This window comes from Muntiacus reevesi, chromosome 4, assembly GCF_963930625.1.
Source record: "Muntiacus reevesi chromosome 4, mMunRee1.1, whole genome shotgun sequence".
Taxonomy (NCBI): domain Eukaryota; kingdom Metazoa; phylum Chordata; class Mammalia; order Artiodactyla; family Cervidae; genus Muntiacus; species Muntiacus reevesi.
Genome location: NC_089252.1, coordinates 39,898,241 through 39,917,105, shown reverse-complemented (window position 1 = coordinate 39,917,105; position 18,865 = coordinate 39,898,241). Strand labels below are relative to the sequence as shown.

The 18,865-nt window shown below is 47.8% G+C and overlaps 1 protein-coding gene across 1 annotated transcript in view; it reads right to left on the bottom strand.

Moving 5' to 3' along the window:
* The window catches only part of RAB31 (RAB31, member RAS oncogene family), an 80,691-nt gene that overhangs the window by 36,589 nt on the left and 25,237 nt on the right, over window positions 1–18,865 (bottom strand). The window contains exons 2-3 of the mRNA XM_065932585.1: window positions 13,312–13,391; window positions 8,603–8,684 (exon numbers count right to left, since the gene is read on the bottom strand). Of these exons, the coding sequence (XP_065788657.1) occupies window positions 8,603–8,684; window positions 13,312–13,391 (162 nt within the window). The remainder of the gene's footprint in view (window positions 1–8,602; window positions 8,685–13,311; window positions 13,392–18,865) is intronic.

The window sequence follows — 18,865 nt, the reverse complement described above, 5'->3', positions numbered from 1 at the left end:
GGCAGAGGCTGAATGGAAAAACCATCACTGAATGTACTTTCTGTGCCATTCAGGTTTCTGAGTTTTACACAGACCCTCTCTCTGCACAGAAAGCAGAGGCCTATTTAATATGTCTACTCAGATGTCCTAAAAACCCAATAATAGATACATAAAGTTGAATAGAAAAACCTATCAAAATGGCTATTTCTGAATAATGCCATTACAGGCAAACCCATCACTTGTTTTTCACGTTTCCTGAAAGAACTCTTTTAAAATGTTAACTGTATACATTATATTTTGCAATGAAAGGGAATTTTTATTCCCCTTCTCTTTTTTTCTTTTAAAGTGCCAATGCCAAAGGAATTCCTCAGCATTCAGGAATCACATCCACAGAGCTCACCCCTCCTCCATTCACACCTTTTCTCAGCGCCAACTCCACCCAGAACCTTCTGTGACCCCCTGTTTGGGCAGCAGCAGGAACTCAACAAACTTTCAGCAACGAAAGAGCCAATAACCCTGTGTGGATGGGCAGGCTAGATGGTGGTGGTGGTGGGGTGTCCCATTATACAAATGAGAAAAGCAAGGCTCAGGATGATTAAGCAAACTGCCCACAGACATACAGCTCTTAAAAGTCCTTAAATGTAGGTCTTCTGACCCCAAATCCCACTCTTTTTCCACTATTCAGCTTCTTCTCTGAAATGGAGCATCACTTTCAGAGGTGTAATGAAGACACGGGCTGGCACTAACTTTACTCATTCATTCAACACCCATCTACTGGACATCTGGTACATGACAGGGCCGTTCTAAGCGATGGGGACAGAGGGTCAGCAGATAGGACAATAGTCCTCCAAGATGTCCACAGCTTCACGCTTGGACCTGTGACCTGTGACAGCACAGGGCAGCTGGAGGTGGGCAGCTGGTCCCGGGAAGGGAGGTTACACCGGGTTACCAGGTGGGGGCAGTGGCATCACGCAGTGTCTTCCACGTGTGTCCTCTCAGATGGAAGAGGGAGGCGGGGGAGTCAGAGAAGTTTGAAGATGCTCTGCTTTGAAGATGGATGAATAGGCCACAAGGCAAAGACTGTGGGCTGACTCTTCTCAGAGCCTCCAAAAATAAACCTGCCAGCCCACACTCCAGACCTGGGAGGGTGTGAACCCAGGTTGTTAGAAGGCACTATATGTGTGTTAAGGACTTGCCTGGTAGCTCAGACAGTAAAGCATCTGCCTGCAATGCGGGAGACCTAGGTTCGATTCCTGGGTCAGGAAGATCCTCTGGAGAAGGAAATGGCAACTCACTCCGGTACTCTTGCCTGGAAAATCCCATGGATGGAGGAGCGTGGTAGGCTACAGTCCATGGGGTCACAAAGAGTCGGACACAACTGAGCGACTTCACTTCACATGTGCGTTACAACAGCCACAGGAAACAGAGACGGTGAAGACGACTACAAATCCCTGTCCTCCAGAAGCACTCACTCTCCTCAGAGTGGACGGAGGAGGTGGCTCCTTCGGAGGGGCTGCTCTGAAGATTAAGCTCCCGCTCGGAGGACACGCCTTTGTCCCCATAACAGGACCTACAGGGGCTCACAGACATGCTTTTCCATGCTACACAAAGTCGGTATTTCCTTGTCTAACTTCCTTGTTAGGAATGACATTTACTGCTTGTATTTTAACCAGACGTATGAAATCAGCTGTGTAAAAGGAAAAGAGGGAAAGCGGGGGAGGAGAGAAGGCCGACCAGGTAAAGGGCATCTCAGGTTCTTAACAAGCACAACCCCAGCCAGGCCCCAAAGTCCTGCCTACCGCCCCACCACTGGGCTCTCTGCCCCAGGTCCCCTGAGAGTCACAGGAGGAGACTGGCCTTTAGCCAAGAGGTGCAGACCCTGCCTCACAATGAGAAGTCACTTATGGCATCATGTGGATGCATGCTAAGTCGCTTCAGTCGTGTTCGACTCATGGACTGTAGTCCACCAGGCTCCTCTGTGCATGGGATTCTCCAGGCAAGAATACTGAGTGAGTTGCCATGCCCTCCTCCAGGGGATCTTCGTAACCCAGGGATTGAACCCACATCTCTTACGTCTCCTTCACTGGCAGGTGGGGTCTTTACCACTAGCGCCACCTGGGAAGACCTTATGGCATCACATCCCAGACTAAAGACAGAAAAAGCACTAGAAGCCAAGAGTCTTCATTCAGAGGAGCCACATGAGTCCCCAGGAGGGGGAGATGCTTTCTGGGGGGGAGAAGGTCTGTGGTGGTGGGAAGGATGCCAGAGGAAGGGGCTGGGTCCCTTCAGACCAGCTCAGGGTTGAAACCCTCCCACCCCACCGCTGCCCCTGAGTCCCCACTCCCCGCCCCCTCCCCCTTCCCAGCGTTCCCATCCCACCCACGGAGGGCAGAGACTTTGCAGTGTTTCCTGAAGGACTTACTGGATTTATTTTTTCCAGTACACGGACGTGTCTTTCCTCTTTCTCTCCTGTTGGCAACATTCTGACTCCCCGCAGGACAATTCTGCACCTAAAATCTTATTTTCCTAAATGACGCTAACACCCCCACACAGAACAAACCCTGGCAGCCAGGTCGGTGAGCAGCCAGTTCTGCCCCAGCCCAAACACCACTGTCACACTCTTCCTCAGTTTCTGTCGCCGGGTCTCTGCCCCTCTGGGTGACTTGTCACTAAAAGGTGACTCTTGAGGCTCCTGGGCCCCATCGACAGTTGCTACTCTCATTTAATAGCACATCTGCGGGCCTCTGAGCCATCAGCTTCACACACAACCTTCACCCACTTTTCCTTTGAGAGCCTTCTTGCGGGGGTGGGGGGCAATGGAGGGAGGGCATAGTTCCCTAATTCAGACCTCAGTCCACACTGTGGAAGCACTGTTCTCTAAGAAGGGGCGTTGCATGGACCCTACCTCCTCCCACTGAAGGCAGACCCCTGCCATGGAAGTCTGTGAAGAGGTGCTGAGGGTGAAGCCCCCGCCCTCCAGCAGCGCTGGGAGCTGGCCTTGCTCTCCAGGGGCTATAGGGCAAGCCGGGGAGAAAACAAAGAGCAGCTCATTCAGAGCCTGTAAGAGGCCTCTTTCTTCAAGGACGCCTGAAGGTCAAACTTTCCTCTGACTTTAGCCACAGCCTGTGAATAGTGAAACACTTTCCTGACCACAAACTTCAGGGCCCTAAGAAAGAAGGAAACGGAGCAGAAGTTTCTTTTGATGTTTGTAAAGAGCCTGAACTTGACCTTGAACTTGCTGTTTTCGATTCTCTTTTCCTACTCAAGGACCCATTCAGACCCGATATTGAGGCCACGGCTTTCTCAGCTGCATGCTAGCATCTATGATCCCATTACCCAAGCTTCCAAGTTATGGGAGATGGGAGGAAACGAGCCCAAGGAGGGGAATGAGCAGGCTTGCCAGGTGCCTCAGCAAGTAAAGAACCCGTCTGCAATGCAGGAGACTCGGGTTCTATCCCCAGGTGAGGAAGATCCCCTAGAGAAGAGAATGGCTACCCACTCCAGTATTCTTGCCTGGAGAATCCCATGGACAGAAGAGCCTGAGGGGCTATGGTCCATGGGATCACAAAGAGTAGACACAACTTAGCAACTAAATAACAAGCCCACTAGGAAAGACAGACAACTACAATGATGCCTCTAACCAAAGGAAACAAAAGGATAAGATGATGTTCATTTCTTCCCCATGTTAGATTCTTAAAATAATGCTGCTCTGATGGATCAGACCAGGAGAAGGGAGCCTGACATTTTCCCAGGATGCTGACATATTTAATAGAGTTATTCTACAGATTGTGGTTGTGTTTTAAAGCAGTCACAGAAAGATTTGGAAGTATACATCTAGAAAGGTAAATCTCACATTGTGACATTCAGTAGCAATGAGGATACATCGGTCCCCAGGTGAAATGAAAGAACAAAGGAGGAAATCATAGGAAACTCAGAAGGAAGCAATGAGTTGACACCCTGGCACAGGAGTCTCATTTCCCCTCACAAATCCTGACAATGGGAGCTGGGACGACAGAGCTCAGCAGGTAAATTCCCTTCTCTCCCTGGGGCTCTCTCTGAGCTCCAGTCCCTGAGAGCATCCTGCTACAGGCTCTGCTGACCTACCGCTGCCCCACCTCACCGGTCAGCATGAAGCAGAAACCAACAGGACAACCCCCGCGAACAGGACAGACGGACACCCCAGAAGCCGCCTCTGAGCCCCAACAGGGCACTCTTCTCTTGAAACACCCCCCTGGGGAGCAGCGCAGTCAATTCACAAATCTCAAAAACAGTAAGCTTTTAAAAAACTGGATTCAACAATCAACTGGAAATGGTTACATTTTTTTAACCATTATTTTTACAGAGGCACTCGATGGATTACCATTTGCCACTGCAAGAATCGGAGGATAACCATCATATAGGACTGAACTAAAAGCTAAATACGACATGTCAAGAAGGAATGCACTCTAATACACAGACAAAACTCTAGCTGGAAAAGAAACATGCACCCCTATGTTCATAGCAGCACTATTCACAACAGCCAAGACATGGAAACAACCTAAGTGTCCATCAACACAGGAAAAGATAAAGAAAATGCAGTAGTTATATACTGTGGAATATCACTCGGCCATAAAAAAAGAATGAAACAATGCCACCTGCAGCTATATGGATGAACCTAGAGATCATCATACTAAGTGAAGTAAGTCAGACAGAGAAAGACAAATATCATATGCTATCACTTATGTGTGAAACCTAAAACAGGACACGAGTAAGCTTATCTATGAAACAGACTCACAGACACACAGCACAGATTTGTAGTAACCAAGAGGGGCAGAGGGCTGAAGACGGATGATAGACTGGGAGTCTGGGATTAGCAGATGCAAGCTATTTCACACAGGATGGATAAACAACAAGGTCCTACTGTATATAGCACAGGGAACTATATTCAATATCCTATGATAAATCATAATGGAAAAGAAAATGGAAAGAATATATACGTGCGTGTGTATAACTGAGCCACATTGCTATACAGCAGAAATTAACACAACACTGTAAATCAGCTACACTTCAATAAAATTTACAACAAACAAAAAAGAGTGAATGCACTCTTCTATAAGAAGAGGAGACCAGGATCCTTTTACATCTTCAGCGCTCAGAGGGAAAAATCATCCTTGGAGAGTACGAATCTGTGCCACATCTAGTGTAGACTCAGCACCATAGTAAGTAGGACATTGACAGGAGTGCTATGTGTGCCAGGCAGACGCAGACGTGGTCCCATTTTGAGGAATCATCACATGCAGAGCACCAGGCTGAGCAGTTAAATCTGTCTTGATACGGTCAACTCATAAATCCAAAGAGATTGGGTTTAGCATTGTGAAAACTAAGGAGAACAGCAGTAGATTTCTACAATGATGAGGGAAAATAAAATGCACTGGACTCCAACGATTAATGAGAGAACCGACTGCAATCCGCACCAGCAACAGCAGGGAATTTATTTTTAGCTCAAACATGAGGCAACGTCATTACAAGCACCATTAAGTCCAGCACGAAGCTGCCAAAACGACTGAAAAACTGCCATCACTGGAGCGAGAGCAGGCTGCATGGAGGGACGAGACAAGGTCAGCCCGGGGGTAACACGCCAAGCTGTCGAGGGCCAGAGGGATCCACAGCCACGAGGTCAGGTGGACTCTGTCCACTCACGCTCCACAAACCTGGATTCACTTGAAATGACCACCCAAACCCAAGCCCTCTTTCCTGGAGTATAAGAAGAAGCCCTAATATGAGGTTTATGTTTTTTAAATTATAGACACAGTGATATAATCACAGGTATGTACAACCTAAGAGATAAATTTTAGAAAGGCAATTAGAATAATTAAAAATACAGGCCTATGAAAGAAATGTTACGGTGATTTTGCTTTGAAATGCTAAGTGGGCCAGACTCCAAACTCTGATAGTCACGTTAGAGCCAAATTTCACCCAAAGTAGTTGATCTCATGACTATTAGAATAGGTCAGTCAGTATCAAGAGCCCTGCTTCAATCACACAGAAATCTCCCTCAAGGGACACTTCAACACACATGAAAACGGCAGGTTATAAAGAATCAGGATTCCACTGATAAGAAATAATCACACACACACACACAGTGAGCTATCTGGAGAATGGCCACCTAATGTCAACAGTAGAAATAATATCTGGGCCATGGGATTTGGGATAATTTTAATTGTGTGGTTTTGTGCGATTTTTTTCCATCAAAACAGAACTATCAGTCACAGGATCCTCACTGCTTGATTCAAATTTCTGCTTTATACCTTCTTAGCTGTGTGGTCTTGACCAGGTTACTCAACCTCTCTGAGTCTGGGTGACCTCGCCTGTAAATGGCGATAGACAGTCCCCAGCCGAGTGCCGTGAGTGGGCCACACGCATTAGTGTACAGAAGGCCCCGAGCACAAGACTGAGGCACAGCCTAGAGGACATGCAGCGGCAGGAGGAGCCGCAACGCTGCCTCTGTGTAAAACTGACTTATGACACTCGGGAAGAGCCGCCGCAGCGGCTTCCCTGGTGGCTCAGTGGTAAAGAATCTGCCTGCCAATGCAGGAGACACAGCTACGACCTCTGGTCTGGGAAGATCCCACATGCCGCCGAGCAACTAAGCCTGCGGGCCATAACTACTGAGCCTGTGCTCCAAAGCCTAGGAGCTGCAACAAGAGAAGCCACTGCAATAAGATGCCAGTGCACCACAAGTAAAGAGAAGCCCCTGCTCACTGCAACTAGAGAAAAGCCCATGAGCACAGCAAGGAACACCCAGCACAGCCAAAAACAAATAAATAATTTTTTTTTAAAAAGCAACTTTAAAAAAGCAACTATTTCATGAGCAAAAGTAAAATGGGGAAGAAGAAAACCTCTTTGCTTAAGGAACAAACCCCCAACTCCAAAAACAGAAATCTAGCCGATTGCTACAAGAGAACATACAAGGACATAGAGAAGAGACCCCTACGCTGTCACTTCCCTTGGACTCCAGCCCCCTAATTTTGGGAGTGGGTATGGCCCATGGTCAGAGAGAAAGAAGGGCTTCCTGTGTGCTAATCTGAGTTCTCAATTCCACAGAGAAGTAGCAGATGTTCTAACGAGGGTAGGTAGCATTTGAAGCCAGAAGATTCATCCTCATTAAAGGAAAGGAAACCTCTGAGACAGCTTCATCTACAAACACTGGAATGTTCATTTTAAGAGGGGATTTATAGAAAATGAAATTCGTATACACACACACTTGCTGTGTGAGGAGCTGATAATGAAAACGATGGATTATCCTGAGTCCTGGATTCTCCTGTGAGAGGGAGACGGTTGACAGAATCGATGAGCGAACTGAGGCGCGTATTAGAGGGTGGTGAAGGCTGTGAAGAGGCTTCCCTGGTAGTGCAGTGGTTAAAGAACTCGCCTGCCACCAAAAAAAAAAAAAAGAACTCGCCTGCCAATGCAGGAGACATGGGTTCAGTCCCTGGGTTGGGAAGATCCTCTGGAGAAGGAAATGGCAGCCCACTTCAGGATGCTTGTCTGGGAAATCCCACGGACAGAGGAGACTGACAGGCTACAGTCTATGGGGTCCCAAAGACAAGTGGGCACCTGAACACACACAGCAAGGGCTGTGGAGAAGAAGGGAGCGAGTTGGGGTGGGGAGTGAGGGAGTGCCAACATTCTAAATGGGGTGGGCAGCGATGGTGACATCTGAGCTAGGAACAGACCAGGGCAAGTTCAACCTGTCTCACTCTGCGACAACCAGCTCTGGGGCCAGTTTTGATTGGTTAAGAGAAGGTACTGGTGAGCCCTGTGTTCACCCATCCAGGCCACTCCTCTCAACTCTGATAACATATGCCCTAGTTATTACACACATTCCCTGCTCGAGACAGTCTGTAGGTATCTATTACTTCACTTTTTAAAATCTAGAGATGTGAGCTTCTTGAGTCATCGTCTCCATAAATATTTTCAGGAAATAAAAAGAATTAGGAATCAGAGATGGGAGGAGATAATGAAGGACAGGGAAACCTGGCATGCTGCAGTCCAAGGGGGATCACAAAGAGTTGGACACAACTTAGCGACTGAACAACAACAACAGGAATAAGAAAGCCGTCATCCATTGTTCCTGGTAACCCAGTACCCATTCCCCCGTTTCCCAGGATGGGATCCCAGACTTCAGGGAACAAAGCCTGTCCAGCTCCCAGGCCACCGGGCTCAGGCGGAACTGAGGCAGCCACCTCCAGGGGCAGGTGCACTCCCCAGCCTCGCCAGCAGGGGCGCCACATCCCCTGGGCACGCGGCTCAGACCACGTAGAGGAGGAGCCCCCAGGGCAGGCCTGGGAAGAGCTGCTCTATTTCTGGGGTTGCTGATGGCCAGGGGGTCCGCCTAAAAAGAAGTCAATTTCAAGGTCAGCAAGCGAAGAACATGGAATAGAGTTGGGCAGCTTTGCCGGCACATTGGCAGGGATGGGACTCGGCCCCTTCCTATTCCTCATGTCTAAAGAGCGCCTTTCCTTTCCTGCTTAACTCATTTGAAGCTGGATTTCTATCACTAGTCACCAAGTCTTGCCAAATACAAAGAAACCAGTGCTGTTTGGCATCGTTTCCCCAGGTGCCAACAGCAGCATGTCCTTACCCGCTCCTGACCAGCAGTGTCCCAGATGAGGAACTTGTGAAGTTCATTTCCACAAGGCACAGTTTTGGTCATAAAAGACGCCCTGAAAAAGAGAAGCGACATTGGCACATTACCGATCACCCCTGCGACCTTCACAAAGACTCCTGTGATGGCGGGGCCTTGGCAGGACCCCATCGGCTCTCCTCTAGGGGCCACGGAGAGGCAAGAGGACCTGTTACCCCAAAGAAGAAATCCCACCTCTTCTGTTAGTCCAACAGGGTGCTTGGGTGGGGGGAGGCAAAAAGTGTATTCAGAACACTGTGTTTCAAAACACTTATCTTCAACAGTCCTAACACATTAGATGTCTGAAATCAGGACAGAAAACCTTAGATTTTAAAAATGTATCATCACCACAATTAAGAGTGAAAACAGCGGCTGTATCCAGGCACATGAGAGTGTGGGCCTTGCAGAGGTGTAAACAGTGGTGCATACTCCCTGCTCTATGACCCCAGCACTGGCAGCAACCACTACAAGACTGTCTCACCCTCATCCTGCTTGTGCAAGTGCAGGGATAAAGATGGGTAGACGAACAAATACTTGTTTTCTCCCACGAAAAACGGAGGATTTGAAACTCTCAGTAGATAACGAAACACTTGATACTTTCTTTTTTGCATAGTTCCTCTTAAGCTTTTCCTCAGTGCTCAGAAAAGATGTAAAAGTCTAACACAAGGAATGTTGAGTAGCCTTGGTTTTGGTGTTTTTTTCCTGTGTGATAAAGTTTCCCATTCATTAAACAACAGCAAGCCTCTGATTGTGGGAGAAGCAGACACAAGGAGCCTCCTGACGTGGTGTGGTCAGTACATGCATCACCTGTTCACCTGTGCAGAGTTCCTGCCAAAAAATGTTTAATGTGAATATAACTGTGAGGACGCAATCCAGTAAATCTGGAATAGGGAACATTCTACCAGATGACAGGTCCGGATGCTTGGTGTAAGTCAATGTCATGAAAAGTGAACAAAACCAAAGATGGGGGGTTGTTCTAGGATCTAGATAAAGAGAGAGGAAAGAGACAAACCCACCAAATGCACTGTATGAACCTTGACTGAACCCTGGATTAGTGGGAAAAGCACTCCAAAGACGTTTTGAGGACAACTGGAAAAATGGAAATTTAGACTCTATGTCAGATATGATCACTGAACCAAATTCACTTTCTAGGGACAATAAAGGTGTCTTCCTCTGTTCTTCTCAGGATGCACACTGGAGTTTGCAGGGGTAAAGCATTAGGATGTCTTCCCTCACTTTCATGGACCCCAAGGGCCCTCCCGGTCCAACGAGAGTCCAAGCCTGCAACCACTCAGTGCTCATCCTGGTAAAATGCCCTCAATTTCTACTCTTCCCTGAGACTAAGGGGAGACCACAGAAGTTCCAGGGAGGAAGATATTAGTCCCTGCAGGTCCCATGACTGTCCCCACAATGTACTCAACACCAAGGTGAATAGTCAGCGAGCTCTAATTATCAACACACAATTGCATTAGATGGAAATTCTAAGCGATATTCTAAGCAATATCACTTATATTCTAAGTGATATAACCTAACATGATCAAAATCGCATCTGCCACATGGCATTTCATTTCTTTACGAGTTCTTAAACTGTACGTCCTAGCTTACTCGTCAGAGCAAATATACTCCAAAAATCAAAATTTCACTACCCAGCCATAATCACTGCTAATAAATTGGTATTGTCTTCCAAATGGTGTTGACACAACTTTTATCCCCCAAGTCGATGGTACATAGATTTCGTTGATATATCGTGGACATCTTTCTATTTCTGTGACTATAGGTCAGCATCATTACCTGGTGACTGCATATTACACACCATGTCAGGGTCACCTATTTTTCACTATTATGACAATGGTTAAATGAATATCCTTGTACCTGAATCTTCGTGTTCTCGTACAACTACTCTTTGGACTTCTTAGAAGCATATATTCTCCACATTGCTATGCTCACCGAATGGTAGCTTGTATGTACCTATACACCCACTGAAATGTATGAGATGACTTTTTCCCCAAACAAGAGCCTTTCGAATCTGCTCCAGGATGACACATAGGAAATGGTATTTCATTTCTGGTTTTTGGTCATGGCTATCATTAAGTCTGAACATCATTTTAGTGTTTACTGTTCAGCTGTTTTCCTTTTGTGAATCTTTAGTTCATGACCTTTGCCTACTTTTTAGCAGGAATGGTCATCCCGCTTCTTGTGTCCTTTTTGACTATTTTATACCAACTTTTTGTAACAATGTATTTAAAAAAATTTTTTTCCTGTTTAACCTTTGCCCTTTAACTTGGCTTATGGAACATTTTCCAAAAATGCTTTTTAAAATTGTATGTAGACAGCTACATCAACATTTTGTCTTGATGCTTATTTTTGTCTTTACATTGATGTAAGTCAGATTTTCTCAGGTGGTTCGGTGGTAAAGTAGAAAAGAATCTGCTTGACAATGCAGGAGATGCAGGTTCAATCCTGGGTCAGGAATATCTCCTGGAGAAAGAACTGGCAACCCACTCCAGTATTCTTGCCTAGGAAATCCCAAGGACAGAGGAGCCTGGCAGGCTACAGTCCATGGGGTCGCAGAAAATCAGACACGACCTAGCGACTAAACAACAAGTCACTTAGCGACTAAACAAGTCACTTAGCAACTAAACAACAAATTATATTTTCATTCGTTCTTCAATATATTCTTGGCAATGGGGTAAATAATACAGCAACTCTGCTCAGAAAAAGTTCTCAGGTTTAGAAAACTAAGTTCATGCCTTTAAAATCTTAAGAGTTTTATGAGCTAGGGAAAAAAATATACCCAGGCTACGCTTTTCACTTTACAGATAAGACGGAGGTAAGCCTGAGACCGGAGAGACGGTCTTGACCCTGGTCAAGAAAGAATCTGATGGCACAGTCAGGGGAGAAGACAGAGTCCCAAGGCCACCCTGGGGGATGAGGGTCACAGTCCCTCAATTTGCTTATCTGTGAAATAGGCCCCAAATCCACCCTGCGTGATCTATGGGCTGCATCAGGGTCAAATGAGGAAATGACAGCTTTGAGGTCCCCATTGACACACAGTGAGCCCGCGAGAAACAGCTCTAGTGAAAGTAGCAACGCATATCATATCATACGTATGTATGTATTCACCTATATGCGGGGCTTCCCTGCTGGCTCAACTGGTAAGGAATCTGCCTGCTAATGCAGGAGATGCTAGAGATGCAAGTTTGATCCCTGAGTCGGGAAGATCCCCTGGAGGAGGGCGTGGCAACACACTCCAGGATTCTTGCCTGGAGAATTCCAGGAACAGAGGAGCCTGGCAAGCTACAGTCCATGAGGCCACAAAGAGTCAGACACGACTGAGCACACACACACACACACACACACACACACACACACATACCTATATATGCAGACACACACGTGTGCACACATGCACACACTTCTCTCTGTTCCTGATTTCCTGCCACTAGGAGAAAGACGATTACTGTTTGAAATGAAGACTAACAACCGTTGCTCTTTTGGTTGGGTTTTTGTTTTTCTTGTGTTTTTTTTTTCGGCCTCCTTGCTAGCTTTCAACTTCAGACTCTCAGGCGTCTTCGCTTCCCGAGCGGTGGGGGTGAGCAATGCTGAACTGGCTTCATTACCTGCGGGAAGCAGAAATCTGGCAGAGAAGAAACATGATGTCCTTGTAAAGGTCAAACTAGAAAGAGAGGTGCACACGTCTGTTCATGATGCCAACAATCTGCTTGAACAGTCAGGGTTTTTCATGAGTCACCGGGTGACAAGGATGAACTTTCAGTGCAGAAACGATGCCCTTTCACAGCCTGAGGTCTTTCCCAAGGCAGTGATCACCGTGGGAGGCGGGTGGACTCCCAGTGGACTCGATGGCTGTGAGTCAGAAGCTTGCCATGTGCCCTGCCGTGAATCTTCTCCACTCAAGGCTGATGGAGGCCGCTGCCCTGACCTCATCCATCCTACCCAGTTCCCCAAATTTATATACCCGTTGTTTCCCTGCTGAGGAAAACCAAACCTTGCTTTCTGCAGAATGCATGCTGTCTTCATGGAGAAAAACACACTGGGCCAAGTACTAAGATGGTGAAAAATTAACCACCTGCAAAACAGCACAGCAGAAGCACATCTGGTGAAGGCATCTGTAGCAAGGAGAAAGCGAACAGGAAGTGCTCTCACGTCCCAAGGCTGGGGTCTGGGCAGGGCAGGGGGTAGGAGGGCAACCCTCCCCTCCCCTCCCACGCATCAGAACAGAGATGCCGACACTGAATTAAGCCAGGAAAGGAAAATCAATCTGTCCACGAGCCATGCAGACGGCTCTGCTGTGAGTGGACGCGTTCCCAGGTTTCCTGGCAGGCAAGTTCAAGCAGGACCTTCAGGGATTCGTCCCAGATCTCGACTTCCATCTGGAAATAAAGTCGGCATGATCTGCAGAGTAACGCACTCAGAGATCAAGGAAACAACCTGAGGCGGCAGTGAGGGCGGCTGGTGCTGGGTGGAGGGGACTGCAGGGGACAGGAGGACTGGACACACCGCCCAAGTCCCTGAGATGTGTCCAAGTCTTCATCATCGGGACTGAGTCTCCCTGGCTGGGATGAACACCCCCGAGGCTCCGACACTGTGACCTCTCTGGGTACTTAGAAAGGGTGAAAGGTGAATTGGAAGAACAGATGAGAACTTACCCAATGGTCGGGCTGATGTTGTGGTCAAAGTGATCCTGGACAAATCGACACACGATGCTGGACTTCCCCACGCCAGTGTCCTGAAAGAAGACGAGAACACCGCCATGAATCCATGGGCATGGATTCTGACCCAGTATAAACAGAACCCAGTACAGGAGAGCTTACTTCCAGCTGGGGGGACATGGGATATTTCCTTCTATTTCATACCAGAATTTCTGACAATGAAGTTGTATTGCCTTCATAAAAGAAGTATGCTAAAAGTAAGTTTCAGAAACATGTGCCATCTATACACAATAATTAACCTAGAACTGGCATGTTCCAATACATTTACTTCCAGAAATTTGGAAATTTGGGGAGGGGTTTAAGAAGTACGGCGACACATCACTTTGTTTTGGTAGAAACTGATTTTATTCAAACCTTTAGCACTCTAAAAAGACGTAACCTAAAAAAAAATAAAAATAAAAAAATAAAAAGACGTAACCTATTTTTCTAGGTATCATCCTGTAAGAACGATAAATTCTAATTATTGCGTGTTTATCATTTTCTCTCCAGAATCTGATGGCTGCATAAGAACCTCCAGTTTTGCTCAATTGTATAAAGGTCTCATCTCAGCTCTTTCTCTGTTAAATAATTCTGTAAAGCTGTTAGGAAAGGGGTCCACTCACACACAGGAAACAGACACATGCATTTTTCTCTGTGTGTGCGTGCTAAGTTGCTCAGTCATGTCTGACTCTTTGCAACCTGACTGTAGCCGGCCAGGCTCATCTGTCCAAGGGATTCTCCAGGCAAGAATACTGGAGTGGTTGCTATTTCCTCCTCCAGGGGATCTTCCTGACTCAGGAATCGAACCCACATCTCTTAGTCTCCTGCATTGGCAGGTGGGTTCTTTACCACCAGTGCCACCTGGGAAGTCCCAAGTGCATTTTTCTCCAGTCCTTTCCAAATCCCTTGTCAAATGGCTTAAGGAATAAAAAAAAAAAACACATTCAGGTCAAGAGATGGGAGAAAAGACAACCCATCAGACAAGTGAGGACAGAGAGGAACAGCTTGGGGAGGGAAGGTGAGGTCACTGTGAAAGAAGGAGCTGGAGCCTAAGGGCCTGCAGCAGGGAGAGCAAGTCAGTCCCGCCCACGTTCCCCAAAGGTACCAAGAGCTGGAGGCAACGCTGGAATCAGAATATCGGAATCAGAGGCAAGACTGCAGAGAATCACACCTAGGCGCCCCAGCCACAGGACCAGAGAAGGAATGTTCCGGGAGGATGCTGGAGGATGCTGGAGGCTGACTCCAGAAAACCTGTGTCAGACACAGGCTGGCCCACGACCCTGCACACAGCTCGTGGTGGTGGTGGGGGGGCGCTACTCACCCCACCCCACCCTGCCCTATGCGAGCCCAGATGGAAGAGGCAAGTGTGTCCCCCCACCCCCGCAGACCCAGTTATAAACACGTGGAGTTCCCCAACTAGAGGCCACGTGTGCCCCCACCCACCAGCTCCTGTGCAAACAGAGCTTTGGGGAGGCATTTTATTCTTTTAAACATTCTCCTTTTATTTATTTTTTTCTTTTGGCCAAGCCATGCAGCATGCTGGGGTTTTATTTCCCTGACCAGGGATCAAAACCATGCCCCACTTATTGGAAGTGTGGACTCCGAACCACTGGACCACCAGGGAAGTACCTGGAGATGCATTTTAAACTTTTAGAAAGAAATACTCATCTAAGAAATACCAGAGATTTACACCCACAGAAAAGTGCAAGATGCATTTTTAAAAGATCATTCAGAAAGTAAGACAGACCCTCAGAAACTAAAAACATGATGACAGAAATGGATATTTCAAAGGAAGAGTTTCAGGGTGAAGTCCAGAGATTTCCCAGAAAGCAGGACGAAGGAGAACAAAGCTCCTGCCCCCCCTGCCCTTTGAGACCGGCCGCACAGCGAGGAGATGCAGGGTGCGTGGAAAGATCTGCTCTGGGAGGACTGCGGAAACTCAAGACAGAGAAGTGACAGGGGAAAGAGACACACCTAGCCCAAGAAGGAAAAGACAGTGATGAGCTTCTCTTCAAAGTTTCATGTTAAAAGCCCACAGATCAAGGAGAAATTGCTGCAACTCAGATAAAGGTGTTTTTCTCCAGACACTGAAATATGAAATGAGATTTGAAACACCATCAGCATCTGAATTATGGGTGTCCCCTCTCGCCCCCGTATTCAGGGGACAATCCTAGCAAACCCAGGGCGGGAGGGCCTCGGGCTTGGGATCCTCATCAGAAGGTCACTGTCCAGAAGGTATCACCTCCCGGAGCACGTGGCCGGCGCTGGCTCTGAGCTCCGGGAAAAAGCCGCACCAGACGCTGCATCTTGGCAGCGCTAGGTCGATGTGCAGAGTTCAAAGAGGTGATGACGGAAAGGAAACACCAGCCTCTCGGACTCCAGATCGATGCAACTGCTATTTCCACCTGCATCCCCAGGAGAGACTCCAGCTAACGCTTCTCAGTGTCCCCAAACCACAGCCCCGTCCTTCCCATCTCAGCTGAGCTTAAAGGCCCTGTGAAAGAGCAGACCTCTGCCACCCTGCAGTCCTCGAAGCCCCAGTGACTCTGGACAGGAAGAACTGGGCTGCACCCAGGCCTCCCCCATACCCAGCTGGGACAATGGCCCCTTGATAGCTTCCCCCCAGCAGCAGAACCCTTGTCCTCTAAGGGAGAGGCTGGCATCCAGGGCTCTGGCCCGAGGGGGCATTCTCATGGGCAGGACTCTGCTCCACGGTGCAAGTTTCAGAGCCCATCTACTTGCTCTACCCAAGGGTTCCAGCTGCCAAGAGCCGACACATTAGAAAAGACCCTGATGCTGGGAAAGACTGAATGCAGGAGGAGAAGGGGACAACAAAGGGTGAGATGGTTGGATGGCATCACTGATTCAACGGACATGAGTTCGAGCAAACTCCGGGAGATAGTGAAGGACAGGGAAGCCTGGCATGCTGCAGTTCATGGGGGTCCCAAAGAGTTGGACACAACTGAGCGACTGAATGACAACAAAATCACCTTGTAGGGTCAGAGGCTTTGTGACAACTTGGGGACGGTCTGCTCCCGGGCCTGCCATTCCCCTGCCGGCCACCAGGGGAAGACCCTGCCCGCGGATGGCAGAGGATGGCAGAGCAGGATGCAGGGCAGTTGTCATGAATCACTGGGCTGGGTGACTTCCTTTTCCTGCAGGACCTCTTTCAGACGGTCACACACACACACACACACACGCAGGAGGGAAACGCCCCGGATCATGCCTGTCCCACAGGAAATTGCAAAGCTCTGATGCAGCAACTCCTGGGTGGATAAAGGCATCAGAGGAACAAGAGGAGGGCCAGGAGGCACAGGCTGCTCACCCCTTCTCCTCGGCCCTGTGACTTCCGGGGGACTTGATGCCCTTGGAAGGAAGCTGGCTCTGCTTCCTGAGATGACAGGACATTGTCACAGCCCATCCAGCCCCGAGTCTGCAGGGAAGGAGGCTGCGTGGCTTCCCTGAGGTCACACAGCAGGCTGGAGGGTCAGAGCACAATTTTCCGAGTCCCGTGAAACCCCTAAAGGCTCTCACCAGGTAAATCAACTCCCCAACAGATGTAAATGTCTTCTTAAAAGAAGTCCACTTCTCGGACCCACGAGGAGGGCCTTTACTACTGCCTTCCAGGTTCACCACCCATAAGAGAGTCATCCTTCCTAAACACATATCGGCTAGGTCTTGCCCGAATGAGAGGGGGTCATAGTGCCAACTACCGAGGAAGTGTCAGCATAGATTCTTCCCTTTGTTATTATTGAAGTATAGTTGATTTAAAATGCCATTCATCGTTAGTCTCAGATGTACAGCACAGAGACTCAGCCACACACACACGTACATCTGTGTCTGTATCTATTCTTGGTCAGAGTCTTTTCCCTAATAGGTTGTGCTGGGTTGGGTGCTAACCTGCTTCAGTCCTGTCTGACTGTGTGAGACCCCATGGACTGCAGCCCGCCAGGCTCTTCTGTCCATGGGAGTCTCCAGGCAAGAATACTGGAGTGTGTTGCCATGCCCGCCTCCCGGGGATTTTCCCGACCCGGGGATCCAACCAGGGTCTCTTACATCTCCTGCACTGGCAGGCAGGTTCTTTATAACTAGCACCGCCTGGGAAGCTCCCAAGTCACTTACACATTCAGACCTCAGCTTTCAAAGGAATCAGACCGGTTATCAAGAGTCAGGGTGACCAAGATTGCACAGGCCACCCCAACACGTCAACAGGACGGCTGATGGCTGGGTTCCAAACTTTTGAAACTCAGGCGTGCATCTTTCTGTTGACATAATGCTCTAGACAAACCATGATTCTTTCCCAAGCTTGCCCCTGCACTATAGCTCTCTACAATGAAGACCGCGACATCCATTTATAATATTATTTCCTTAGGAAGCTTTATTCTACTTTCAAACTGGGGATTTCAGCTAGTGCCAACCAGACTCTCAGGCCTGCAGTCCAAGCAGAACACCCCAGGAATGAAGAGATCTTTGGGGAACATTTGATGTTCCATTGCTAAGTTGTGTCCAGCTCTTTGCAATCCCGTGGACTGCAGCACACCACGCTTCCCTGTCCTTCACCATCTCCCAGAGTTTGCTCAAATTCAAGTCCATTGAGTTGGTGATGTTATCCAACCATCTCATCCTCTGTCGCCCCCGCACCCTGGGGAACTCCTGCATTTGGACTCCAGGCACATTGCCGATAATCCCAACCCTTCTTCGGAGCAGGAGCAGACTAAACATTCACAGCGATGATGATAAAAGCTGAGCTCATAAAACCTCTCGCACCCAGCCGGGCATTTTCTATGGAGAAATGTCCACTATCATTTCCTGAATCTTTGTTTCCTCTCCATCTGGGACTCCGGCTGTGTCTACACTATACTTTTTCACCGTACAATGTACGTCTTTATCTTCTTTTATTTTCCATCTTTTTTTCATCTGAGTTTCAGTTTGGAATTATTCGACCTATCTACTAGTTCTTTTTAAAGATGTATTGAACATGATGATAAACCCACTTACTGATTTTCTGATATCAGTTATTGCATTTTTTCCACCATAAAATTTTCACAGTACCATTTTTGATGTCATGCCAGTCTGAAATCATGATTTTTATTTCCTTGAACATAATAAACATGCAAATATTATTATTTTATTTTTTAATATTTATTTTTATTTATGTATTTGGCTGTGCTGGGACTCAGCTGCAGCATGATGGATCTTCGTGGCATCATTGAGGATCTTCTAGTTTTAAAGTACATTATCTAGATTCTAGTTTGGTTTCTATTGTTTGTGGAAAAGTTTTCAGTCGAACTGCCCTGTCTCCTCCTATCACTGGTCAAGTTTAAGTCCTGGAAGCATCACCCAAGGAGAGGGAATTAGAGCAGCCTGTCCAGGGATATGGGTCTCCGAGCACAAGATGCCCCCCAGGTCTTCTCTGACTCTGGGGTGGTGTTTAAAAAGAACAGGTGGCATCGATTCTGGGATGTCATCCACCCCCCAAAAAACTGTTCCTAGTAAAATATTTATGCTATTT